The 26,586-nt window shown below is 42.0% G+C and overlaps 2 protein-coding genes across 3 annotated transcripts in view; one reads left to right on the forward strand and one right to left on the reverse strand.

Annotated features, from left to right (window-relative positions):
• PAPLA1 (Phosphatidic Acid Phospholipase A1) overlaps window positions 1-16,566 on the reverse strand; it is an 82,476-nt gene extending 65,910 nt beyond the window's left edge. For both annotated transcript variants that reach the window (XM_075677310.1, XM_075677309.1), the window contains exons 1-3: window positions 16,229-16,566; window positions 12,604-12,894; window positions 5,623-7,154 (exon numbers count right to left, since the gene is read on the reverse strand). In XM_075677310.1, coding sequence (XP_075533425.1) covers window positions 5,623-7,154; window positions 12,604-12,894; window positions 16,229-16,367 — 1,962 coding nt within the window. In that variant the 5' untranslated portion in view covers window positions 16,368-16,566. The remainder of the gene's footprint in view (window positions 1-5,622; window positions 7,155-12,603; window positions 12,895-16,228) is intronic.
• A 349-nt stretch (window positions 16,567-16,915) lies between these two features.
• On the forward strand, window positions 16,916-26,554 carry Dhpr (dihydropteridine reductase). Its single transcript, XM_075676480.1, has 5 exons — window positions 16,916-17,223; window positions 17,642-17,831; window positions 19,684-19,824; window positions 23,198-23,390; window positions 26,320-26,554. The coding sequence occupies exons 1-5, from the start codon at window positions 17,137-17,139 to the stop codon at window positions 26,414-26,416; spliced, it is 708 nt and encodes a 235-aa protein (XP_075532595.1). The 5' UTR covers window positions 16,916-17,136; the 3' UTR covers window positions 26,417-26,554.
• The last annotated feature ends 32 nt before the right edge of the window (window positions 26,555-26,586 follow it).

Here is a 26,586-nt window from a genome sequence, read left to right on the forward strand (position 1 = left end):
TGAAGTGGAAATCTTGAGGGGTGCCACAGCCACTGGGCCATTGCAGAAGCTGAAGTGTGACAGCGCAAGGCTGCCAAATGATGTCATTGTGCTCAAAATACTGACAGTAATATCCAAACATTTTCATGAAACTTTCTTTTCATGCTACATGAGCAATCCAAAGACGATCCACAACAAAGCATTCCAAGCGCAATTAATTAAAGCCAAAGACCACAGCGCTACTGCTTGGGATAGCACCAGCAAGCAAGATTCACCGTATAGCACAGAAGTGCATGGTCTACATCCAAGGTTCGGAGTACAGAATTTACAGGTTCAAAACAATTCAAACTAAATATGTTGTGATGTCTTCCTTTCAATTACATGTAACCACATTCAAGTAACACAACAAGAACTGAAAGGGTAATTGCATAAAAAAACAGCACACTTTGCTATATGAACATTATCAGGTTGGACTTGGCCAGTTGATGTGTACAGAAACGATGAAATATATTGTTACAGAAGGATGAAAGAAGACAGAGGAAGAAGGAGATCGCGAGACGCTGGCTGCTGCGTGTCGTCGGTGGTCAGCCATCTTATCTACTCTGACTCATCCTGTATATATATTGTAAATACAGTCTTTAAATACTCCCAACATCCCCGTAACAATATCACAACATTCTTACAGAGAAATCGTCAACGGGTGAGTTCGTAAGGTGTCATAATAAAAAAAAGGTGCATGAATGGGACAGTGGCACCAAGAGCTCGCATTGTTATTTTTTCTGTTTCTTTGCCGTTTGCGCACCTTTTTTTAATGCGTTAGCATTAGGAGTGTCAAAGTGAAAAAAAAATTATGTGTGTGAAGTGTGAGCAGCTGGTCACGTGGTAGAGAAAGAGAGGGGATGGGAGAGCTTGACCCGCCGTGGTTGGTCAGTGGCTATGGTGTTAGGCTGCTGAGCACGAGGTCGCGGGATCGAATCCCGGCCACGGCGGCCGCATTTCGATGGGGGCGAAATGCGAAAACACCCGTGTACTTAGGCTTAGGTGCACGTTAAAGAACCCCAGGTGGTCGAAATTTCCGGAGTCCTCCACTACGGCGTGCCTCATAATCAGAAAGTGGTTTTGGCACGTAAAACCCCATAATTTAATTTTAATGGGAGAGCTTACACAGTAAACTCTCAGTTGTACTAATGGTTTAACGAATATTTCAGAAAAATGAACTTCTAGAAAATCCCCGGCAGATTTCCTATGCATTCTATACGAAAACCTTACAGCTAAACGATATTTTGAATAGCAAATATTTCAGTTGAACAACTTGAGGCTCCTGGTGGACAGTAACACTGGCTGCAATTAGAAACTGCTGACATAAATCCAGTTTTTCCCCCATGTGCGGTGAAAGCGAGCCAGAAGAACAGCGTGACGAGACGATTGACTCCGACATGTGGACAGAGGTCTGTCACTAGCTAGAGCTAGATGTAGTGACAGTAAGCTCGTTACCAGTGCTGAACTACTAGATCTGGAAATTCTTTCCCGTGTTCATCCTGAAGAAGAGTGGGAAAGGAAGATGCAATGGAAGAGGCAGATTCAAATATTCTCACTCTAGTCGAGGCTGCATAATGCCTTGGAAAGTTGCGAGACTTCGTGTCTCAGCAACAAGCTGTGCCAGAGGAAGTGTACAAAAACAGACTCTCTGGACAGCTGTGTTACTTCTTGCGCTTTAAGAGCATCAGTGCAAATTAAAATTAGATTTCTTTTCAAAATGAGATAGGCAGCAATGTAACTGTTACACACTTCGTATATATTGATGTACATAACTCCATAAATTTAATGTCACAACTTTTGACTTGTTTTCTGCTGTGCCCTATGCTGTTCCATATTCTAGTGAATATTCAGTTTAGTGAACTTTAAGTTAAATGAACTATTTCCTTGGGTCCCTTGAAGTTCACTCAAGTGAAAGTTCACTGTACTCTGTTTCAGTAGTTCTATGCAGCAAGGTGGAAGCTACAGGATTCTTCGCCTAATCAAAGGGGTGAACACATCTTAAAAGTGCCCTTGTGCACACTGTCATGTGCTAGCAATGAGCACTGCAGCGCAGCAGCAGCAGCATCTACTAAGACTGCAGCTGCGCAGTGAGATCAGCTGTTGTGATAGCACTGGTAGAAAATTCGTTCCATATTCGCTCAGATACCAAAACTGGTGTACGTCATGATATTTCGAGGTACAGAGGAGTAGGAGGGCTGTAGAGATGGCGGAGGCGGAGGATTCAGAAGGAGCACTCGGCCAGAGTGTCGCACGGCATGGTGGTGCCATCTTTTGATTCCTCTTTTAACATCTACATGTACACGGTGTGCGTGCAGACAGTCGTAAGTACAGCTGCTTTCTTAATTAGAATTTGTGCCCGTTTACTGCACTCCTTCTACAATGTTCCAAGCATGTTCAACGCCAACTTATCAGTTTCTTTCGTGTAAAAGAGCTTGGAACGATACCACACAAGCAAGTCTACAGATGCCATTTTTGCGAAGGACGAAGCACTACCCAGGAGGAAGTCCTTCGGAGTGTTGTGGCTGTGCCAACTGCGCGTATGAATTTAGCCACTGCCAAATCAATTATTTGTTTGTACTCTTTAAATGTAAATGAATGTCTGTACGGCAGCGTTGCATTAAGTGTATTGTATTTTATTGTTTGTGCTCGCTACTACTGTCTGCTGCTTTAATAAATTTTTCTATATTCACAACCATAGGAGGTCCTGATTCAGTCTCTGACTATAGGACCTCCTTCTGTATGCACAAATTTTTGTGATTCATTAAATGCCTACATAAAACCACTTCTGACTCTGACTCTGTTCTTTGCATGAACTTTGTTTTCATTCGAACAAGTGGAGAAGTCTATTTTCAGTATCATAGAGCCTCAATAAATAGTTTATTAAAGAATGAAGCAAAATCGGGAAATAAAATACCCTGCAACCTGCAGAGAAGCTTCCAAGTAAACACCTGCCAACAAGACCAATTGTGAAGGCCATGTAGTTGTGCAATGGGTTCCAAACTATGGCACTACATCTTGCAGCGCAAGGATCTGTGCTCGCAGGTCATGTAGGCTTGGCTCTGCTGCATGGAAGTACTGAAACAGAGTGTAGAACACATGGCAGGATGTGTGTCCAATGAGTTTCTGAACAAGCCGTTGGAATGTGGTGAATGCAGTTTAAATCGTGGATGCGGGACCTCAAAGAGGTGTGACATAATGTTAATGGTACTTCTCTTGCATTTACCGCTGAATTGCCACTGAATTCTTTCCATTATGAAAATTCTGGCACAAGCTTTTACAAATGTGGTATAAGAATCTGACACTTTAGCCACAAACTGTAAAGTTAGTTTGATTGATTGGGTTTAACATCTCAAACAAACACAAGCGCTTTGAGAGATGTCATTGTGGAGTGCTTAGATTAATATTGATTAATTTATGTGCACCCAAAGCACGGCATTATGAGCGTCCTTGCATTTTGCCGCCATTAAATATGGCCGCCGCAGTCAGGAACTGAACCCAAGACCACATGCTCAGCAGCACAACGAATCAGACAGGTGAGTATGGAAGGAGATGGCTTTGCCAGCCTCTTGGCAGAGAAAGATGATGACTTCAATACTGAAAACTAAAGGGGCCATGACATTAAATTTTTCAGCTTGAATTATGCATCATATGTTAAACTTCACATGTTCGACAGCAAGCTTGCAAAACTTGTGCAGATTCGTTATGGTGGAAAATTTGTATTGAAGTTTTTTTTATAACACAGTTGAACCAATGTATTTGCAGCAATGGCTCCCTCCAAACAGAAGCCGATCTCAGAAGCCAGGCTTTCATGAGCAATGGAAATGATTGCACGAACCAGAAATATTGCATCGTCAACATGCATCATCTTTGCATGTGTATTGTGGCAGTCAGCCCGAGATAGTTTCTGCAGGCGTTCTCTGGTTTGTGCAACTTTTATTATGCGAGTGAAAGAATTGCGGGTACAACTCAACGGCAATGCTCTTCTTGCTCTGTTAGGTGCCAGAACGTGTGGGGCAAGACATTCGATGCGGTTACAAACTGTTTCAGAGCTGATGACACAGCAGTAGCCTCACACTTCATGAGATCACACAATCCATGCCAAAATGGCAGTTACTTTCAGTAGGAGGGACTTAAAGGGAGAAATTCCAAATTGCTATTTCTAATTAAAATACGTGCTGACAGCTTAGCCCCTTTAATGTTCATTTTCTAAATTTCATACTGCTCTTGATGGTGTGCTTCTGCACACATTAACTGGCTGTCAGATAGCACTGGGCCTTTCTTCAGGACACTGAGGGCCTACCCATACAATTGGAAGGTGTTACTAGAACTTGAAAATGTTTAACAACACTAAGTAGTTGAAACCGGCCAAGACAAATGTACATTTATATCACATTAAAATTGTATCCACACCAGATAGATCGAACTCCATGCTTGCCATGAAGGGAGAAAAAATTCGCCTTTCACCATGGCATGTGCGTCTATAAAGACGACATTGTGAAATGTACAGGTCCACATGTGCCAATCAATGAACATCAGTTAGCATCGCTACAGCAAAGTAAGTTGACAGAAAAGTGTCAGGTGGGCTTTTAGTTCTCAAATTTCATAAAACAATTATATCGAACTACGCACAATACTGAACTCAAGACATTTTTTTTGCGAGTATGATATGAACAGTTCTGACTGTATATGATTGCTTCACTTGAGTATGTAATTTTTACAGTAACAGTTAGGCTTTCATCTCATGTCAACCCACGTATGTGATAAACTCCTAATTCACAAGTTTGATATCTCTTCTCTGACTATAAGGCTGTCTAGAGCTTATCTTAGTTTATTTTTCAGATTACACAGCTCTTAAATGACTACTCACCAGGCATCAGTGGAAACTATGGTTATGCTCTGGAAGTTGTAAAGCGCATCGCTCCACCGCAATAATTTTGTAAGAAGAGTTTAGTAATAGTGTATATAGAAGCGAATTGAATGTTGCAAGGCCATGGTGTGAGGACGAAAGCTGCCCTCCTTGCAGCAGGGGCTCTCATTGGCTCAACCAGTGACGAGCAACAGGTCTCCTCTCTGCATTCTCCCATATCGGAGCCGAGGGCCACGTGACCTTTATGTCTACACTCTGCCTTGTTTTTTCCCCCTGCCTTCTTTTCTTTGTTCTTGTGGGGTGTATTTCCAAATGTGGTCTTGCGCGCTCTGTGTTTCATGGAAATTCCCCCAAGTTGTTTACATTGCTGCTGGCTACATGTATGCTGCAGGTGGTACGTGTGTGATGTGGAAGCGACTGCCTGTGGCATCATTGCAGCTGGCATGCAGCGTGGTTCCTCTAATAATAAAAGTGTGCAGGATCTTGTTTGAATTTTCAGTTCTTTTCATGGCACACATCAGAGTAATATTGAGACAAGACCATCACCATGTGGCCAATTCACTGTACCAGTCTCCTTGCAGTAGCCAAACTTGGTGTACTTAAAATGCTCACGCACACTGGTGGTTATACAATGCTTAAAGTTTGTCTGTAGAGCTAGCACTACTGCACTGTACACAGCACCTAGAAAGCCTGGCTGCACTTTCTGTACTTTGCAAGTATGCGTGCAGGAAACTTACCAGGGTTTCTATGTCAATCTTTTCCTCATGAATCTTGGAGATGTAGTCACCAAGCATGAGTTCTTGAAACACAGATTCTACGGAGACATCCTTGTCAGCATTTTGCAGAAGCTCTGATGCCTCTTCAGAAGGATGGGTTGATGTGGGTGGTGGTGTTATCTCAGCCTTTGGAGAGTCAACAAAGACATCTGTGGAACTTGACTGGGAGCTGGTGTCACCCTGATGGGACAAAATGTCGTACAGAATGAGTGATCCGAGGCTGTGGCCTGCTAGTGCAACGGTGCCTTTGAAACTAGGGTTGCGTTCTGTGAACTTGCTGTACAACCTGTTAATCTCTGAGCCCACAGTATCAACAATGGTTTGGCAGTAGACGGGGCTAGTGTAGAAAAGGATGTCAAGAAGCGTGTCGTTAGTGAAATGACGCAGCTTCGGGATGCTCCTGAGAGTGATGTGCTTAAGGGCACTATCAATGCCTGTAGCATCGCTGTGCAATGTTGAGTGCCACGAGACTGGCAAAAACTCGATGCGCCCAATATTACCCTCCTGGGAGGGTACACTAAAGTGGCTCTTGATGAGCCCCAGAGATATGTGCCGAATGTCATCAAGGCACTCTTCAACTGAGCGAAAGCGAAAATCACACACAGAACCCACACCATGCACTACGAAGACCAGATGATCAATCTGGCTGGGCTCGCCTTCCTCAATGGTTTCAACATCTTCAATGCCTCTCTTGACGACTCGAGGCCGTGTCTGACCCTCACTAACATTGCCCCACTCATCTGGGTGGCTTGAAGGCAGGAAGTGTACCATTACGCTGGAATTGTGCATGACGACTGTCTGATTTCCAGGCAGTTCCAGTTTTTGGTGCCAACTTCCCGTGGCCATAGCCTTTCGGTAATGGTCTTCTAAAATGAAGGCCACATGTTCTTCATAGGGCACAAAGCGGTTCTGGCCTTCCAGCTTGTAGAACCAGGTGCAACGTCGCACCTGACTGGGTGTTTCATCCCAGTACACTGGACGGCGCAACCGAGCACCGACATCCACATCGTACCTTCCACCATCTGTGGTCACAACAATTTCACTGCCAAAAGCCAACCTTGCAGACGCTTCCTCCAGGTTGGTTGAGTCCAACAGGGAGAAAGGTATCCAAACAATTTTGTTTTCAATTTCCTTGTTGTAAAACCAATGAGGCCTCACAGGAACATACGTTGCACCTGGTGGAGAGACAGGGAGCTGGGCATGGTCAGGCACGTATGAGTGCAGTGGTTGCTCAAAGGAAGCAGGAGGAGAGGCACTGAATGAAGGGTCATGTGAGAAAGCACTGGTCTGGGGCAACGATGGAGCGTAGAAGTTCTGTGGAGGTGGACCATTCTGGCCAGGTCCCTCATGTGAAAGTGCTCCTTGAGACTGGCCAATTGGGGGGGTTGCACCAATGCCCGGTCCTGATGCAATTGTGTGCGACGAGTGGGCTGTCTGGCGCAGGAAGGAAGCATGGGTCAAGGGACTCTGACGGTGGAAGTTCATGGGTGGACCTGCAAGTCACAGTCAATTTTGAGAACAATTCACACTCAAGAACATGCACTGCATAAGCAACAGTTGGCAGGTTACCAAAAAAAAAAAAAAGATGCCTAGCAATTAGAAGTGCTGTCCTTTTTTGAGACTAAAATTAATTAAATTATGGGGTTTTACATGCCAAAACCACATTATGATTATAAGGCATGCTGTAGTGGGGGACTTGAGATTAATTTTGAACACCTGGGGTTCTTTAATGTGCACCCAATACGCGGTACATGGGCATTTTGCATTCGCCCCCATTGATTTTCGTGGGACTAAAAGCAGCACTAAAAATGATCATGCATCATGCGATTAGGCTACAAATGAATCAAGGCAGGCTATCTATGTTTTCTGAAGTACCTGTATTTTCCTTAGCTAAGCAAGGAATTTATTCACTGCACATATCCCTGTACTGCTCACATATTTAAGACTTTATTTCCTTTGCAGAACTTAAACAGATACTAAAGAGAAACGTCAAACTAAGCTTGATTGTAAATTAATGAATTAATGAAAGGGTTTTACATGCCAAAACCACAATCTGAATATGAGGCATGCCGTAGTGTGGGGCTTTGGATTAATTTTGACTACCTGGGGTTCTTTAACGTGCACCTAAGTCTAAGTACCACAGGTGTCTTTGCATTTCGCCCCCATCGAAATATGGCCGCCGTGGCCGGGATTTGATCCTGCGACTTTGTGCTTAGCAACGCAACGCCAAAGCCACTAAGCAACCATGGTGGGTCAATTGTAGATTACACTTCTGGAATACCAGAAATCGCAGCATTACCATAGGTGAGTATTGTTAGGCAAAAAATGACAACAACTAAAAAACAGGCTTGAAGTTCCTGTGCTAGCTCCCCGTGATGTAGTTAGAGTGGGATAGTGCCTGCCGTGGATTACTTAACAATAGTCATTGATAAACAAGGATTAAATTGCATTCCAGAGGACCAGATTTGAACTGGCGAGCTTTGAGAACTTTCTGTTAACAAATATAGCCAAAACATGCAAAAATATTTTGAAATTTGCCATGTCATGCTAATGTACCACTGCTGCTATTTAGGCACTAAATTCAAGGAGGAAAGTTTGGCCTTAATTTTCTCCACTAATAACTATTCTTTTTTGTTTAATCAATGCACATCCGGCCTTGAAAAAGTCCAGTGTTGCCCTTTAGTGTCCATTATAGCAAATATATGCACAAATGCACCATTGCGGTACTTGAAAACTTAAGGGAATATATGCACTGCCATGTAAAATCGGATGACAGAATACTACTGGCAGGGGACTTTATTTAACAAACATTGATTGGCACACCTTTTCATTGCGTTCTGCTCACAGTGTTGATAACACAATCTTTGATATTGTATTCACGTTTGACTTACTGCAAATGGTAAATAATTTCACAAGAGTAGAGGGAGCCGTAGGCTCAATTCTAGACTTAGTTTTTGTAAGTGGCGCCATCTGAAATGCGATAACCTGTTTCCCACTTTTTCTCGTGCTGATGATGAGTCTATTCTGGATATGCTTGCATTCTACTTCGATGACTTCAGAAACAGCACTTGCAATATAAATGACTTATGGCTTTCCTTTAGGGGAATTGTCTCTGAATATCTCCCCAGTTTTGCGGCCAAAATTGCAAATTCTTGTGTGCACCGTAACCCATGGATTTCTCGTGAGACGTTACACTTACAGCGAAGGCTTAAAAGGTTAAAAACGAAATCAAGAACAAATGTAACCTTAAAATCTGTTGTGGAAGGCACTTCAGAACAACTAAAACAGAAAATAATTTGCGACAAAAAAAATAATAATAATATTACGGAACGATCCTGCCTTCGTTTATTAAAATGTCTCCCCAATCGCCAGAATCTTCTTGCACCAGACGGCAAATAAGTGATGAGACTGTCATTTGTTCTGCTTTTAACAAATTCTTCCAGTCGGTATTTACCAAATGGTTGCCTTCCCAACTTTTCTATGTCGCTTCCTGTTACATCTCATGTTGTTATTTCTGTGAGCGGCGTTTTTAATTTGCTATTGAACATTGATACTAAAAGGTCACCAGGACCAGATAATATACCAAACGCGTTTTTAAAGCGTTATGCGGAATGGTGTGCTAAGTACCCGTATGTCGTATTCACCAGATCTTTACGCGATGGTTCCCTACCGGATGACTGGAGGACGGCCGAAAACAAACCTTTACATAAATCCGGGAAAAAAGCACACAGAGAGAATTACCGACCAGTATCTCTTACATCTACATCATGCAAAATTTTAGAGCATATAATTCATAAACATATATTAGGTTGCTTAGAAGACCACAAGGTACTTACAGATGCCCAGCATGGTTTCAGACATAGGTTTTCTACATGTACCCCATTAGTTGAGACTGTTCATGGTCTCGCACAGGCAATTAATGAAGGGAAGCAAACAGATATTGTGTTCATGGATTTTTGTAAAGCATTTGACAAGGTGTCACATAACAAATGAATCCATAAATTAGGGTATTATATAAAAAATGAACAGATACTTAATTGGATCAGAGCCTACCTAACTAGCAGACACCAATTCATCACCTTAAACAATACTTCTAACAATGCAGAAGTTGCATCTGGAGTCCCCCAGGGATCCGTTTTGGGACCACTTTTATTACTATTATTTGTTAATGACATAGTTGCAGAACTTTCAGTTTCCGTGAAACTTTATGCAGATGACTGTATTTTGTATGAAAAGATATCTTCTGTTGATGATGAGGTGCGTCTAAATAATGACCTGGCAAAGTTGATTGCTTGGTGCGAACAATGGCAAATGTCTATTAATTTTGAAAAAACTGTTTTTATGAGAATCACACAAAAGAAAAAACCTCTTCAATTTGCATATAATGTTGACAACGTATCTCTATCAGAGGTAAGAGAGTACAAATTTTTGGGCCTATGGATAACCAATGAGCTTTCCTGGACAAAGCACATAGATACTGTTATTGCAAATTCATTGCGTAAACTGTTTTTCTTGAGGCGCTCACTGAAATCATCTACGTCTAATGTTCGTTTACTGGTGTACAATTCCTACACTCATCCGTTGCTAGAATATGCCGTAGTTATTTGGGACCCATTCACTTTAATTCATATTAAAGAACTGGAACGTGTACAGCATAAGGTAGTTAGGTTTGTTTTCAATTCATACGGCTGTGCGTCTGTTGGTGAGCTCGTAAGACGCAGTGGATTACCCCCGGTGACTCTGCACAACCGTATCTGCCGATTAAAGTTCCTCTTTCAACTTGTAAACGGCCATTATAAGGTTAACACTTCCAAGTTCTTTACTTACCCATCAGGTTATAACACGATACGAAGGCATGCTTTATCAATAACCCCCATGAACGCACGGAATAACTGTTTCAAATATTCTTTTTTTTTTAGGACAATAACAGACTGGAATAATCTTAATTCTGATATTGTTACCCAGAATTCATTATCAATGTTTGAAAAAAGCTTGCAAATGTTAAGAATTTGCGTGCGTTATTTGCTTGTATGTTATGTATTCTTCACCAATGTTTGAAAAATGCCTGCATATCTTATGAATTTTATGTGTTTACATGCTTGCATATTTCTATGTATACCCACCCTGCTATGATCTGATTTCAGATCGCAGTATCTATAAATAAATAAATAAATAAATAAATAAAACAATGACAAAAGCACCAAGGTCCATAGCGGTTACCAATGCTTTAAAATAAAGAAAAACACTGTTTGCCAAAAAGGACAAAACATGGTAATCTTACACTATGCAATGCATCATACTTGCAGAATAATGACAAAACATGTGAAAAAAAAATTATCCAGCTCAGACATAGAGAAAAGCGCCATAATGTAAGAGCTGCCATTATGTACCTATAACATAGTGTATTTATTCGAATCTAGGCCAATAGTTTTTTTCCAAATAATCACATACAAAACTCTAGGGCCGGCTTAGATTCAAGGATATTAAGAAACGTGCCTGTTTGTAACTGAAAATGATAAATATGGTCCATAGCTAGCGCCTCATAGAAAAGTCAGTATCGCAGCCGCTACTAGCCGGGCCAGAAGCCAACTGAAGTACGGAGCTGGTTCTATGGTATTGGTGTGCGGCATGGCGTTTTCCAACGAAAAGTTGTGCTAGCCGCACAGGCATAGTAAGCCAGGCGGGACTTCAACATCAATGAGAAAACCATTCGTCGTTGGAAGAGGCAACAGCAGACGCTTTTGCATATGCCGCAACCAGGAGATGACAGCCATAAGGAAGATAAGCGCACAATAACGGAGCGGAGCAGCTCACTGAGACTGCGCCACGTTTCGATGCGTGCGATGTCACACTGTCTGCGCATGCATGGGCGCGCGGATGCCAGCTTGCGCGCATCCGCAAGCGTATGTGTGGTCTGGAGGCTAACGGTGGTGACGACGTAGAGTGAGCTTGGCATGTTCATATTAAATAAATGCTGTTATTTTGTGAACGCTGTCCTCATTTTTTTGTTCGGCCTACATTCGAGGTAAGTTTTTTTTTTTTTTTTTTCTGGTTTCGGACATTCAAGGGTTGGCTTAGAATACAGTACATATGGTAATAAAAATTGATGTGTACCTTCAATAGAGTTGATGTCTGCTTTGAGAATGGCTGTGGTTTAAAACTGATTTTTCTTTTTCACTTTATGATACCACTGCCACAGACAATATGAATTAATATCACCTATGTACTTTATGGCATTTATAAATTTATGCTCTGGTCTTGTGAATATGCCTCAAGGACGAGCATAGTAGTGGGAGTAACCTTCTGTTACCAAACACCTATGTGTAACAAGTATGCAAACAATCGGTGGCAGAAAAAACATCAGCAGAGGCTTCTTGCAACCTATAGCAACTCTACCACTACACTGTTTGTATACCCAACACCTGAATTAGAGAACCGGGTAAGATAAAACACAACCTCTGATTTAACTGTCTGAACAATCAGGGTACTGTAATGACATTTTCCATATTAATTGCATACACTAACACATTATGTAGTTAAGCAACATTACAGGCCTTATTTGCTCAATACGGGTCAGAATTAAAAAATAACTCCTAATGTACATCAAATTAATAAAATTGGACACATACAAACCTGAGCAGAAGCAATACATATTAAATGTAACCATAACCCTCCAAGACACTACAAGATATATTTTGCCTGTGCCTAATAGCATTCATGGCACCTGGTTCCATTCAGCTAAAGCCTGCTTGAAAATGTGACAGTAGAACTTTTTTCTTGCAGCACAGCATGGTGGCACTTTTATGTCAACTGTAATTTGAAATAAATGCTAGGACTCATTCATATTTGTTTAAGGGGGGGGGGGGGGGAGTTGAGTTACTTTATCGAAGAGACGCACAATGAAGAAGGATGGACTTTTTGTATAGACATCTGTCAACTCACCCATGGGAGGAGGTGCAAGAGCAGGGCTTGTTTGGTCTTGCAGTGGCTGTGATGCCTGGAAGGATGCCTCAGGCACTGCTGAAAGGTTCTCTGTAGGAGACACTGGTGACCCAGCAAACTGTGTCAGTGGTGATGCCTGCATCTGGGCTGGCGGTGGTCGCAGGGGCTGCTGCAGTTGGGAGAATGATCCTGATGGCGAAGACTCAGCCACGCTGGCCTTTTCAGGTGCAGTGGGAAACTGCTGTGCTTTATTTGGCTCTTGACCCAAGAACGTATCTGCATCTGCATAATCTGCAAAAAGGAAGTGGCATAACTCAGCAGGTGAGAACTGGCACCTTTAGACCAAAATGGACCCAGATCAACAAAAGTGACAGGTACAAGGCTGTCATCACTCTTGTCTTGCATAATGTTTAGTCTGCACAGTAAAAATGACATGCACAACTCACCTGTAGAACAGTGACTACCACACATCTTTATTTTCCTAACAGATCTGTACATTTGTAATGCAAACAGCAACAGCATGAGAGTGGTAACATATAACACATACAGCTATATGTTACCAGTTTGACCCATACAGCAGATTGAGCCAACCTACAACAGCTGCATTAGAGAAATGCAATGTGGTTATGGTGGCTAGAGGAGTAGGCATGCCGACCGACCCGTCTGGAGCATAGTTCACTACTTCTCTGAATCATGGCACAAATATGGCACTGTGCTCAGTAGAATGGTAGAAAGTTACTGAACAGTGCGCGTCGTCTGGTACTTCTGACAGATGGTGTGCAGCAAATAAAGTAGGCAGAGATAAGAACTATTGTCTGTGACTGTTAGTTTGTGCAGTGATAAGTTGCAGGTGTCTGTTATTGTGTGCTTAGAAGTTGCTAAAAGATGTGGAAGCATCTATGGGGACAATGTGATTGACAAGGTTAGCAGACACTCATCTTTGAGGCCGAATCACCGGAGGATACATCAGTTAGTGGTGGCATTTCTTCTTCAAAGATGAGCACGCACACTTATTTCTTTGCTCTGAACTGTAGGTCAGGGGGCCTAAACCAACACTCTTTTCAGCTCCAACAAGAGCAGAAGCGAACAAGTTGTGTTGCGAACAACGCTTTTACCAACAGTTCCTGAAGTGTTATTTCACCGAGATGGTCAATGAAGAAATGGTTACCAAAGATGCAATGATATGGTGCTTCCGCTCATCTCTATTTGAGATTATGTTCACGTAACGTAAGTGATAATTACCGTAAATGTACGCTCTGAAAGATCACAAGAAGCTGTGAATGAACCCACCTGTGCAGTGGCGTAGCCAATGGGGAGCTGACCTGGCTTCAGACCCCCCCCACCATAAATTTTTCCAGCCTGAGCCGTGCTCCCTTTTATGCCTGGCATGTCACCTATGAATAAAGGTGCAGATCCTTCCTATGCCTGCCCCAGGCAAGTACAGAATGATACACACCTTCAGGCAGACTAACGGCACGCTCAAGGTAATAGTTGTATTATTATGCACCAAGCACGGAAAACTTAGAGAATAATGCAGCCTTCGCCCCCCCCCCCCCCCCGAAAAAAAATCCTGGCTATACGCCTGTGCCTGTGCAAAATGCGAAGACTTCAAGACTTCTGTGCAGGTACTTGCGGAGCTCGGCAGCGCACATGTTCTTGCCTCATGCTCACAGAATCCGGCAATGAAAGGTTCTAGGGCTACCGCATTTTCCGTTTGTGTAAAATTGGACTATCATTACACTCAATAATGTTCAATTGGAAGTGTTTGTGTTTCTATGCAAGGAACCAACGGCTGCACCGTAACTCTGCAGGAAAGGTAAGTTTGTTTGTTGCTGAAATAGACATAATGTTGCCTCCTATGGCATCAAATGAAGTAAACATTTTTTCACGAAGATTTAGGAGTGGCAAACAACATCAAGACTTAATTATATGGGAGCAGTAAGTTCAGCTCCAAGTGCAACATGCTTGCTCCAAATGGTTCTTACCCGCTGTAATGGCTAATTGGTTATCATTGTGCTGCTGAGGATGAGTTCGAGGGTTCCATTACCTTCCGTGACGGCAGCATTTCAATGGGGTCAAAATGCCACACCCTCGTGTATTTAAGTTTAGGTGCATGTTAAATAATTACTGGATGTATCCCACAGCCTAGGTGGCAATTGCTTCAGAAGGTCAAACCTTGTAAATTATTTGATTCAATAGGTACTTGGCAGCACCACACCCACAAAAGAAAAAGACTATGTACTAATTCTCAGCGTAAAATTACAAATAACTTCACACTAGTTCAAAACCACTAAAACGATAATGCAAGCTAGGTTCTTGCATATAAGCTAGAGAAATAATTCCAACACTTCATCTTTTAAAATGATAGCAAAACTCTTCATGCAGCCTTTCTGCACTGCTCACAACGGTACTTGAAGCATACATCATAGCTGAAAACAGTGGCAGAGATAACCTATAACACGCCTCTGTCTACACTGTGTATGGACGATGACGCGTGCAGGAGCACCGTTCTACTTACGACAGCACCATTCTTGTGTCATGATGCGGAGAAGTGGGGAACTACACTCCTCTAGCCACCATAATGTGGCATTCAGTGAGCTTTTGTCTAGTGGGATGGGGATTTATGTTTGCAAAAACATGGCCCTGTGAGGGGTAACATGAAATGTCAGTGACGACGAGCACCTACAGTGTTAACTTGTTTTACTAAAACAGTTGGCAACAAAACTGTAGCATACTGCACTAGCATGAAAGCCTATTTGATAACCATGCAGACGGCGTCAAGTGTGTGCATCTAACTTCCCCCCCATAAGCCGTAGCTTTTCCATAAATTGATAAGCACGGAATAATGTATTTAATTATGCAGGCAAAATGCACCAAATTAAGATGCACGTATGTGCTTTATAGCTTAACAGCACCACAGAAATGTGAAATAAACAGATTATGTGGATTAACCACTTCGATTTCAAAAGCTACAATGATTTTTTGACATCAGGAACCCTATTTCGGCCCGAATAGTGTTTCCAAAGAAAGGACTCTAGAAACGACAATTAACCTAACACCAAGAATGTACTGTTGGGCTAGTAGTTTGACATAGTGCCATTTTTTTCAGCACAAGGACTGTTCTGCTGTCTCACCGTTGTGTTGAAAAATAGCGCTCCGAAAGCAAAACTGAAACTGTTCTGCTGGCACACTTTAGCACTTATGAATGACAAATCGACAATGTCAAAACATATACTGATTATTGCTTATCTAAGCGGCATGCACTTCAAGCACAGTATGCCCGAGCAAATCATTATGGCTTATACAATACTATAATTGCATTTAAGTGTTAAGAAAAAAAAAACACGGCAGTTTTGATCACAATACTGATCTCTGTTTTTGCGAGCGAAGATTGTGCGAAAATTTGCATCAAGTCAAATCGGTAGGGCGGCACGTATTTGTCAGATATTCTGCAAAGTGGTGCGCTGTCTTCGTACTCGAGTTGGTGTGCGGTATGTCACAACGTTGTCGAATGCGTTGATGTCATCGTGTAACATTGAAAAAGTATAGTTACAACTCCAACAGCTGCGTGAAACAACAGCCTTAGAACGTCACAGGTTCGTTTCAGTAACATATAGGAGCTAACCTTCAGTTCCAGGTTCCATTTGAGTCACTGGCATGAGAATGTTTCCACTGGGCACGTCATTCCACGAGAAGCTTGAGTTCGGCGGCTGTAGTAACAGTGAAGTCAGTTTCTTTGAATCGTTTCTTCCTAGGCCAGCCATCTGGACAAGTGTACGCAAAACATCGATCTAGGAGGAAAATGAAAAGAGAACGTCGGTCACTGCAATTGGTTGTCGCTCACTATCACAAGAAATTGTACTGTGACAACCAAAAACAGCAGGATACGCTGCTACAGCAGCCGAGATTCCCTATGCATCGTGTACACCTCTCTTTTCTTTCTGCTTTACTTGACAATGTGGCCAAACGACAGAACGCCTACAAGCCTACAACGCCAAACTCCTGTCTGCATTTCTTTTTTTTTTTTTTTGTACGTCGTTAAGCATAATTATTTGCTCATTTTTCATTGACTAAAATACTTATGGAATGCAATTGTGGTTTCTTTTACATAGTTTAGTTTGCCACCTCCTCCCGATTTTTTTGTGGTTATGAATGACGTTTGGGCTGAGCATGGGGCTGAGCCTTGTTCCACGTTTCTTTTTTCTTGTCATAATTGCCATGACAACGAAATCGGCTGTTTTTTCTATCTTCCAGTCATTCCAGTGGCGTTTTTTCGAGCAAGATGGGTGTATCCGCCCGAAGTATGCATTTATTGTTACTGCGGGTGTAATGTAACAGTAATTTGCGGACAGATAGCAAGGCACAGCTGGGGTCGCAACGGTCGTCGTAATCGCTATCCGCCGAGTGCCGATACGCCGGCAGGGCCGTCAGTCCAGTCAGTCGCTCAAAGGAATTCCTTGTGCTCTGAGAGTGTGGTCACGTCCTTTCCCGTCTTGTCCTCAGAGTAATTAGCTCGACATTCCTCGAGAAACGATGGCAACGGCAGGTCGTGTAGTTGTCTACGGAGGAAAAGGAGCGCTTGGAAGCGCGATTGTCTCTTTTTTTAGGCAGAAACAGTGGGTGAGCAGCGCATGTTCAAATCCTACTATTCGCGGATTCTTTCGGCGGTTGGTCTTTATCAGCGGCGACGTCTAGACATTTCAAGGTCTTGTACTCGTATCGCCTTGTGAAGGGATTGTGTTTCTGTTTTTGGCGACCTTGCAAAAATTAAAATTTCATTGGCGGTTTTAGCGCCCACTTTGTAAAAGTTTCTGCATGCACGCAACAGGTGCTTTCGAAGCATCCGGTGCGTGTAGGAAAAGTTTAATATAGTTCATTCACATGAGCCTTGTAGCGTTAATGCGGTATTTTTCAGCATGCCTTCCACATTCTGGACCCGCCTTGCTTTCATTCCTCTTTAACATGCGTGTTTTTGACGTAGTCAAATTATAATTATCGTTTTCATGTGCGGTATTTCAACTTAATGCGTTCTGTGCAGTGGGTTGCGTCCGTGGATCACTTTCCGAACGAAGAAGCTGACGCAAATGTGGTGGTCCAGTCTTGTGACGCATGGACAAGCCAGCATGAGCTAGTGCTTCAAGGAGTCGCCAAAGTGCTGCAGGATGACAAGATCGATGCTCTCATTTGCGTAGCCGGCGGCTGGGCTGGGGGAAACGCAGCTTCTGCTGGCAAGTTGCGCTGTTGAGGCTTTTCTTTTGACATTGCCATGATCGATTTGGCTGTAGCTGTTCAACCATGCAACTTAAGAAAAAAAAAAAAAAGCTTGTTGAGGCTCATAAGTTTAGGAGGCTTTCGATGAGCACTAAAATGCCAATGTAGATAATTTTTGGTTACATGATCAAACATACCTTTGGCATGGACTGTAACCACGTTGGCAGACCGATAAAATGTTCCATTTGAAAAATGATTCTCAAGTAACTTTGCAATAACTGGCGCAATGGAATGTTTGCACTTTTTTTTTCCAGTGTACACTGCATCGTGTATTTACTTCGAAATGTTAAGATACTGTGGCATGGCATTTCAGCATGCTGGATTTCTGCAACATTTTTTTTTTTTTTTTCGGAAGTAAACTTTGTCAAAACTTACTTGGGTCCCATAAAGGTCTGCTATTCTATACGAGATCATGGAGCAGCTACTGTCAGTTAGGATTATATGTAATGATTCTATTCCAATGCAATTCCTTGTGTTGCACTTCGCCAGTGGTCCAAGTGGTGTTCACCCTATGTCATCACCTGATTTGGCCAGTGGGTGATAAGAAAGCCTGATATTGCCAAGGTGTTGGATTTTTGCCTCAAATTGGCACAAGTTTGTCAAACAAAGGATTTCCATGAAGCTATAAAGCTTTGAGCTATTTCATTACTAAGCTTTAACTCTAAGGAGTAGTTATCCTTAAGATTCGTTCTCCTAATTTTCACTATGTGAATAGTTAACTTTCATGTTAATTTAGATTGAACGAAAAGTTTAAGAGCACAACTAGGTAACAGTGAAACAAGACTGAGACACACAAGCTCTCATGTGTGTCACCTTCTTTCACCGTCCTTGTCTGGTTGTGCACTTCAAGTTTTTTGTCGTGTCTTACTGACACGTCCAATCAGCCATGTTATTTAGATTGAAAGCCCTGAAACGAGCCTTTCACTTTTTGTTTAATATGCAAGTACCAGAAAAGTCAGTGCCCAGTGTGAGCAAACTGTTGTTGAGGTTCGAAAAATTACGAATAAATAGTTCTCATAATATTTGCACCATTCACACTTGCAGATTGTTTGCTGACCTTTGATTTTGAAATTTTATTGTGAATATAAAGTAGTGAAGAAAATTGGCACTGTCTGTAAAGGCAGGGTGTCCTGCCACTAGCTCAGTGGCAGTGACGTAACTGCTGCTGAGCTAGAATGAGGTTCCAAGTTCAATTCCAGGCCACGGAGGCTGCAATCTGATGGGAGCAGATGCAAAAACACTGATGTATCCATCATTTGGTGCACGCTAAGGAACCAAGGTTGCCGAAATTAATCTGGACCTCTCCACTACGATGTCCCTGTGTTTCTTGGGAATGTTGTACCCCCGTCAGTCACTCGAAGAAGAGGGTTTGTTGGCGCATGGTTCAAGCTTGTATTGCCAATACAACTGGCAAATTTGCTTACCGCAAGGGTATTAGCTTAAAAGGACATGCCAGGAATCCACAATTTGGCAGCTGAGTGAAAGCCATACAGTTTTTAGAATGTTATCATTACCCGCCGTGGTTGCTTAGTGGCTATGGTGTTGGGCTGCTAAGCACGAGGTCACGGGATCGAATCCCGGCCACGGCGGCCACATTTCGATGGGGGCGAAATGCGAAAACACTTCTGTTTAGGTGCACGTTAAAGAACCCCAAATGGTCGAAATTTCCGGAGTCCTCCACTACGGCGTGCCTCGTAATCAGAAAGTGGTTTTGGCACGTAAAACCCCATAATTTAATTTTTTTTATCTTATCATTGCTCAAATGTTGTATTTGCATTGCCACTGAAGCTACCTTTCTTTAAATTACAGATTATGTGAAGAACTGTGATTCTCTTTGGAAATCCAGTGTTTGGACATCAGTGATAGCTTCCAGTCTTGCATCAAAGCACTTGAAAGATGGTGGTCTGCTTGCACTGACTGGAGCCAAGGCTGCTCTTGAATCCACGCCGGGTTTGTAGCAACATTTTCTTTAGTTTTTGTCTCTAGATATTAATATACATGATTTCATGAGAAAGTTGTTTCTCCTTGCAAGTTCTCTGCTAATCTTCATTTAATAATGCAGTGCTACAGAAGATCTGAATTTATCAATGAGGAAAAGGAAAAAATGTTTAGGCACGTTTCATAATATAATATTCCTGACACACTGACGAACTTGTGTGTCCAACTGACACGCCAACGAACCCCTTTACTTTGCGCTGAAGGACCCCTTATGAACAAGAGTTTCACCAATGAGACACGGTATGGCATGGTCTCTTTTATATGTTTTCAGTAAGTGCTGCAGCAAAACAGAAGGAACTGCTTGTTTAAAGTGAAACTGACAAAACGCAGAATATTTTGCACCTGGTCAATGCAAAACAAAAGAAAGCGTCAAGGAAACTGGATGGCTAAAAAAACAGGCGGACGAAGCTGCCCAAGGCCAGTATGGTGGTGCAACGATTGCGACAACTGCAATGGGGCCAGTTGCACATGTTTGAAAGTATGGTTGCAATAAAAGTTCACTGCGAGACTTGTCTCTTAGTTCAAAGGACTTCAGAGTGCCTGTGTGTCACGGGTATAAATTAGTACAGTATTGACGAAAATATTTTTATAACATTAAAGAAATAAAGGGAAAAAATGTAAGGTGAATCTAACACTGCATTACTTTGTAAATAATGCAAACAAGATGCAACTGGGCAGCTTTATCACGTTTCACATTAGTGTTTAATTCGTCAGCTGCTACCAGCTTTAATTTGCATAAGGTATGGTGAAATAAGGTTTCTCTGTGGCTATAATGTATTTTGCCGTGTTGATGTTATGTCAACTTGCTGCATTCCTATTTCAATTGCACAATCTTTTTCCTATTTGTATCAAAAGCTTAATACAGAATTTACTGCTGAGCATAGAGCGAAAATTCCATTTTATGAAATTATGAAAAAGAATTCTCATAGGTCTCACATTTGTGTACTGCATTAATTTTGGCCAATTCGGTAACTCTTGGAAACCTCTAATGATAGTTTGAAGGTTGTCAACATTCTCATTAAATTTTTTTTAATCTGCTTCGTAACATACTTCTTGCCTAGACTGTAAACTTGGGAAAAATGAACCATTCATAAAAGGTGAGGAATAACAAAGTCCAGTTAAACCTCTATATAATGAAGTCGGTAAAATGGGCAATTTGCTTCTTTATATCAAATTTTCTCAATAACGTCGCCCGCACTGGGACGATGCTATCAGGAAAAGCACCGGCAGTGAATGCTTAGTCTGCCTCTCACTCTAACGGGCCACCGAAACTTGAGATTCATCATCATCATCAGCCTATTTTATGCCCACTGCAGGACGAAGGCCTCTCCCTGCAATTTTCAATTACCCCTGTCCTGCGCCAATCGATTCCAACCAGCGCCTGCAAATTTCCTAATTTCATCGCCCCACCTAGTCTTCTGCCGTTCTCGACTGCACTTCCCTTCTCTTGGTACCCATTCTGTCACCCTAATAGTCCAAACGGTTATCTAACCTGTGCATTACGTGACCTGCCCAGCTCCATTTTTTTTCCTCTTAATGTCAATTAGAATATCGGCTATACCCGTTTGCTCTCTGATCCAAACCGCTCTCTTTCTGTCTCTTAATGTTATGCAACCTCCAATACTAAACGCGTGATAAGACAGCTTACATGGTGCCATGCCATTTCGGCATGCCCACTCTTTGCATACGCAGCAGATTAGCTCTGAAGCAGGGTGTGCGGCTGCTATGCGCTCAGCTGCGTTTAAAGCCACGTGCAGCCACGGCCCAGACGCACGCCAACTTGGACTTGGGCTTTGCACAGAACATGATGTGGCTCGACTTCGGCGGTCACTCACGTTGCACAGGGCGTGATTTGAGAGGTGCGTTTGCAAACAGCTGCTTGTAATTCACTCATTTGACCATCCGCATTCGGGGAAGTCTCCATTTATTGTCTTGGCATTCCTTTGCAGCTGCAGTGAAATTTCGTTATACTGAAAATGGCATACAAACATACTGTTGTATTAAGGTCATAAATACATGGTGTTCTGTGGACAAGAGGTTATAAAAAAGTTAAATATTTTGTTATACCGAGAATTTCGTTATATTGAGGTTTAACTGCATCATTTTTGTACAGGGCCAAAAAGAACTGTTGCTCATGCAGTTGGGTACTAACTTACAAATTTTCATTATGAAATTTTCCCCTAAATATGATATTAACGCTTTCCTTACTAGTCCAGAAGTCAATTTGATCATCTTTATGACACGTGAAACATTGCTGCCAAAAATTTTCCATGAGCAACATGATGCACCATATTGAACTTTGTCAGATTTGGCAATTTTTTGCCACAATAGGGAGCCTTGAAAAATAATTTTGACAGGTATAATCAAAGCTAGGCTCCAGTGCTCCTAGCACTTCCTAAATCAAACAATGCGAAATTTGCTGTTTGGTCGGCTCGGCTATGAAATTTTTAAATGACAGCAGCAGTGTTGACAAAGGAGCTTCTGGTCGGGTTCTCATTTTCCACTTCAGCATCCAAGCTCCTGAACGTTGCCTCAAATGTGGGTGCATGCTCAGAAGTGCACATTGTTCCACTAATATCCACTAATATCGAGGGCAACTTAATTTTATTGCCACAATGGGTAGTGATTATTCATCAGCATTTCAATGGCTTAGGTACAACTTATTAGAAATGTTGCTCCTCATGTGGCGTTTCCATTCGCACAAGAGCACGCAGACCAACCTTCTGCAGAAGCTCAGCTAGCAGTCTTACTTTTAGCCACCTGTGCAAATGCCCTTACTATTTATTTACTGTACAATGCTAGACTGATTGAGAAATTTTGCGTTTACATTTGTGTTGTATGGCCTTCTATATTTTATATTATTTGTGATGTGCATTAATTATACTATACTGCATATATGATTAAATTATTAGGATTTTAATACCCTTCCTATACAATGCCATGAATGGGGCCTTTACGATAAATAAATGAAATACTTGACAAAACACATGAAGGCTGCAACATAAATTAAGGCTGCACGACTTAGCCAGCTTGCTTAGAGAGCTTACACAATTACTTTATTGGCGTGTATAAATCTGGTGCTCGGCTGCCAAGCGTGGGGTTGCAGGTTCACTCCCCAGTCAGGCAGCTGCATTGAAATGGGGACAGTCAGCGAAAATGCTTCTGTGCTCATATTTGGTGCACAGTAAAAGAATCTCAGGCTTACCAGCTGAATCCAGCACTCTCCACTAAAGCACCTGTCATACTACACAAGTGTAGCTTTTTGCTGTAAAGGCTGATCAATTATCAAAAGGCTTAAATGAGCTTCTGGCCTTTCCTTTCCCAGGCATGATTGGTTATGGCATGGCAAAGGCAGCTGTGCACCACCTTGTGCAGAGCCTTGCCGGTGACAAGAGTGGGCTGCCACAAGGGGCAACTGTAGTGGCTATACTCCCCGTGACCCTGGACACTCCAATGAACCGAAAGTTCATGCCCAAGGCCGACTTCTCCTCTTGGACTCCGCTGAGCTTTGTGGCTGAGTAAGTGCCTGAACATAATAGCTTCTGAACAAGCTAATAAACTTGCAATAACAAATTAATAAAATGCTCAAACGTTTCACAACCTTTTTAAGAAAGGTCAGTGGCATGTTGTTAAACTACCATACTTGCACAAACATGCTGCGAGCGGGCAGCTTTTGATACCTTAGGGGGAAATTATGTATTTTACTTTCGTAATGTGAACTAATTACTCGTAATGCAGCTGCAACAGTGGACATAGCATAGCGTGATAGGCGATGCATCCATGTGGAACAACCTGCGTATGTGTGCCGGGGCATACATGGGTGCTCGTCTAATGTCATTTGTGCAGTGGTTCTGGGCCATGGATATGTCGGGGACCCCTTGTGGACTGATGGAAGTGATGGGAAGTGATGAGTTGGGGGGGGTTCAAAGGTTTTTCTTTTCGATGAACAAAACTGGCAGTGAACATTGTAACGCATTTTATTTTTTTATTATCTTGTGTGGATTGCTGCTGCAGTTCTGGAAGCAGGTCCCGTCTAGAGTGGTTTCCAAAAAATTTGCCATTAACAAAAATTTTTTTAGGGGTTTGCAAATATAAAAATTTTCGAACACTAATACTTAAGCTTCAAATACTGAATCGAATATTGAATTGAGTTGAACTGAATCGAGTTAGCTTAATTTCATATGATGGAACATTGCAATTACATTGTAAATGTTACAAAACTACACTAGTAAGCCATTATATTAACATTGTGCATTTGGCTCATGTTAACTTGGAAAATTGAGTAATTCCCATTAGCTGTCTTCGCCAACCTATGCCTTAATATACCGCATAAAATTCCCATAAACTCGGAGGCATTTGACCCTCTGCCAATCGTCACTCATTGCACTTGCTTTCAAGCAATAAACTCAGAATTGGGGGTGGTGCTGACAAAAAAGAGAGAGAGGAAAAACAAAGGCACCCCTCGCTGTCCTGCATAGTTCGGACGTTTAGTGGCTAAGTGTGCTTTACAGGTGAAATTTCACCAGCAGCACAAAATTCAGTACAATATTGCCACGATATTCCTAGATAGGACCAAATTCTAAGAACCATGTTTGCTCCCACACAGCCAGCAATATGTTCGATTTGATTGGGATATTCGTATCCAACCGAATATTAAAACAGTTTCAAATACAGATTTTTTTAGTTCGAATATGAAATTATTTTTTTGGTACTAGTCCTTATCCTCAGAGCCATCATAATGGTGAGAATAAACCTTGATTAGACGATCAGACACCCAAATTCGGGTCCTGCTTTTTCATTCTTTCGCAAGCTAATAAATGTCCAAGCTAATGAGATGGATTGCCTGAATGATGTTGTGTGCAGATTCTACATTAAGGCTGGCAGAGGCAGTAGTGAATTTGCACATGCCCTCTGAAACAAGTTCTACAGAAATCTTTGCGGTGGCTGGTTCACAAAACATTTAAGAATTGTGCACTTCTCATGAGATAATTCAAGCAAATCTTTCCCAAGGAACCCATCTTTTGTAACTGTGTTGTTCAGGTGGGTTCCAGCTTTCCAGTCAAATAATAAATGAACTCGTACCCGCCGTGGTTGCTTAGTGGCTATGGTATTGGGCTGCTAAGTACAAGGTTGCGGAATCGAACCACGGCCATGGTGGCCACGTTTCAATGGGGGCGAAATGTAAAAACACCCGTGTATTTAGATTTAGGTGCACATTAAAGAAGCCCAGTTGGTCAAAATTTTTTTAGTCTTCTTCTACGGCATGCCTAATAATCAGATCGTGGTTTTGGAACGTAAAATACTTCAATCTAATTTAAATTTTTAATAATTGAACTCTTACGTAGTCTTCCAAATTGCTTTAGGGTTCCTTTACATAAAGTATGTATTCTCATGGTAGCGTCTGAGGCAGTGAAAAAATTCCATTACTCTGAAATTCATTCTCTTTAATGGGCAACATAACATTTTTGCTATGCCGAGTTCGATGCCTCAAATTTCTAATTTAGGCTGAGGAAAATTAATGTGGTACTTGTGAATAGTTCGGTAAACCAATTACTAATTTCTTTACTCAACATCTTTTTTATTTTTCGTTGAAGTATATGCATGGTCAGAAATACAGGTGAACAAGTTTTTCCTTGATGTGGAACTGTGTATTGGCTGGTTATGTTTACGTTCGACTGCATCACTAAATCTGCTTTTGCCCTTGCACCAATTTGCTGAGAAAAAGTGCAACCAGTGTGTAGCCTCCGAAAGTTGCTTTCTGTTGCTAATACAAGTGCAATTGTTTGCCAATGCATTTAAAAGGCCCCTTTCACCAGGTCCCATTGCACATTTTGGTTATAGTACACAGCAAGTTGTAGGGCGCTGTCTAGGGAGCATATTAAAGCAATAATTTTTCAAATTGGCACATTATGAGAGGAGATAGGAGAAATTGATATGTTGTTGCTATACTGCCAGGAGGCAAGGTTGACTGCCAGTGTATTCACACTCTCCTTCTGCTTCAACTAGCATCCGTAAGCAAAATTTCTACCCTGTGTTCTGGAGCCTAGGGACCATGTCATGTTTGTCAGGAGCCCAGCCTCTTTTTGCTGCATGGTGCATTCCCAGGAATGTAATTCCACCATTGAGACAATTTATTGAGATCATGTGCTATATATTAAAGGCATTTCTACATGTAGCCTACGCTCTCTCTAGCGGGGCGGGGCTCCCCCGAAAGGAAGAGTGCATATACTGCTGTTTTAAATTTTAGCTGTTTTCATGCCATGGAACTATTTGATACTTGCAGACACGATTTCCACTCGTGGTGTACATGCCCCACTAGTCTTTTTGCTATGCCCAAACCTAGTGAGGGGCCTTTTAAACCCTCTTACGGAAGTACAGTAGCTCTGGATATATTTTTGAGCTGATGCATTGCAGTTTTTTTTAACAGTAGAAATGTTTTTTACCCAGGTTGTTCTTCAAATGGACTACTGGTCAGGAGAGACCAGTCAGCGGAAGCCTCATGAAGTTGGTAACTGAAGGGGGTAAAACCAACGTTTCTGCCTAATCCAGCCATTCGTTCCTATGGCCCAATGATGGCACCTAATATTAACGAAATCTCAGCTGAAGCAAGATGTTCTTTGTGCATATCAATAATGTGAACCATGTGCAAAAAATAAATGTTGAATCTTTTTTTTTTCTTCCATTGGCTAGTCTGAGACTACCATGCAAAAAATT

This window comes from Dermacentor variabilis, unplaced genomic scaffold, assembly GCF_050947875.1.
Source record: "Dermacentor variabilis isolate Ectoservices unplaced genomic scaffold, ASM5094787v1 scaffold_12, whole genome shotgun sequence".
Classification (NCBI taxonomy): Eukaryota; Metazoa; Arthropoda; class Arachnida; order Ixodida; family Ixodidae; genus Dermacentor; species Dermacentor variabilis.

What these genes read in the sequence shown, in the direction of transcription:
- Dhpr (XM_075676480.1), top strand. Translation starts at nt 17,137, where the DNA reads ATGGCAACGGCAGGTCGTGTAGTTGTCTACGGAGGAAAAGGAGCGCTT. An exon ending in TGCTCTTGAATCCACGCCGG is followed by an intron (nt 19,825 to 23,197) that starts GTTTGTAGCAAC and finishes TTCCTTTCCCAG; the next exon opens with GCATGATTGGTTATGGCATG. An exon ending in CCGCTGAGCTTTGTGGCTGA is followed by an intron (nt 23,391 to 26,319) that starts GTAAGTGCCTGA and finishes TTTTTTACCCAG; the next exon opens with GTTGTTCTTCAAATGGACTA.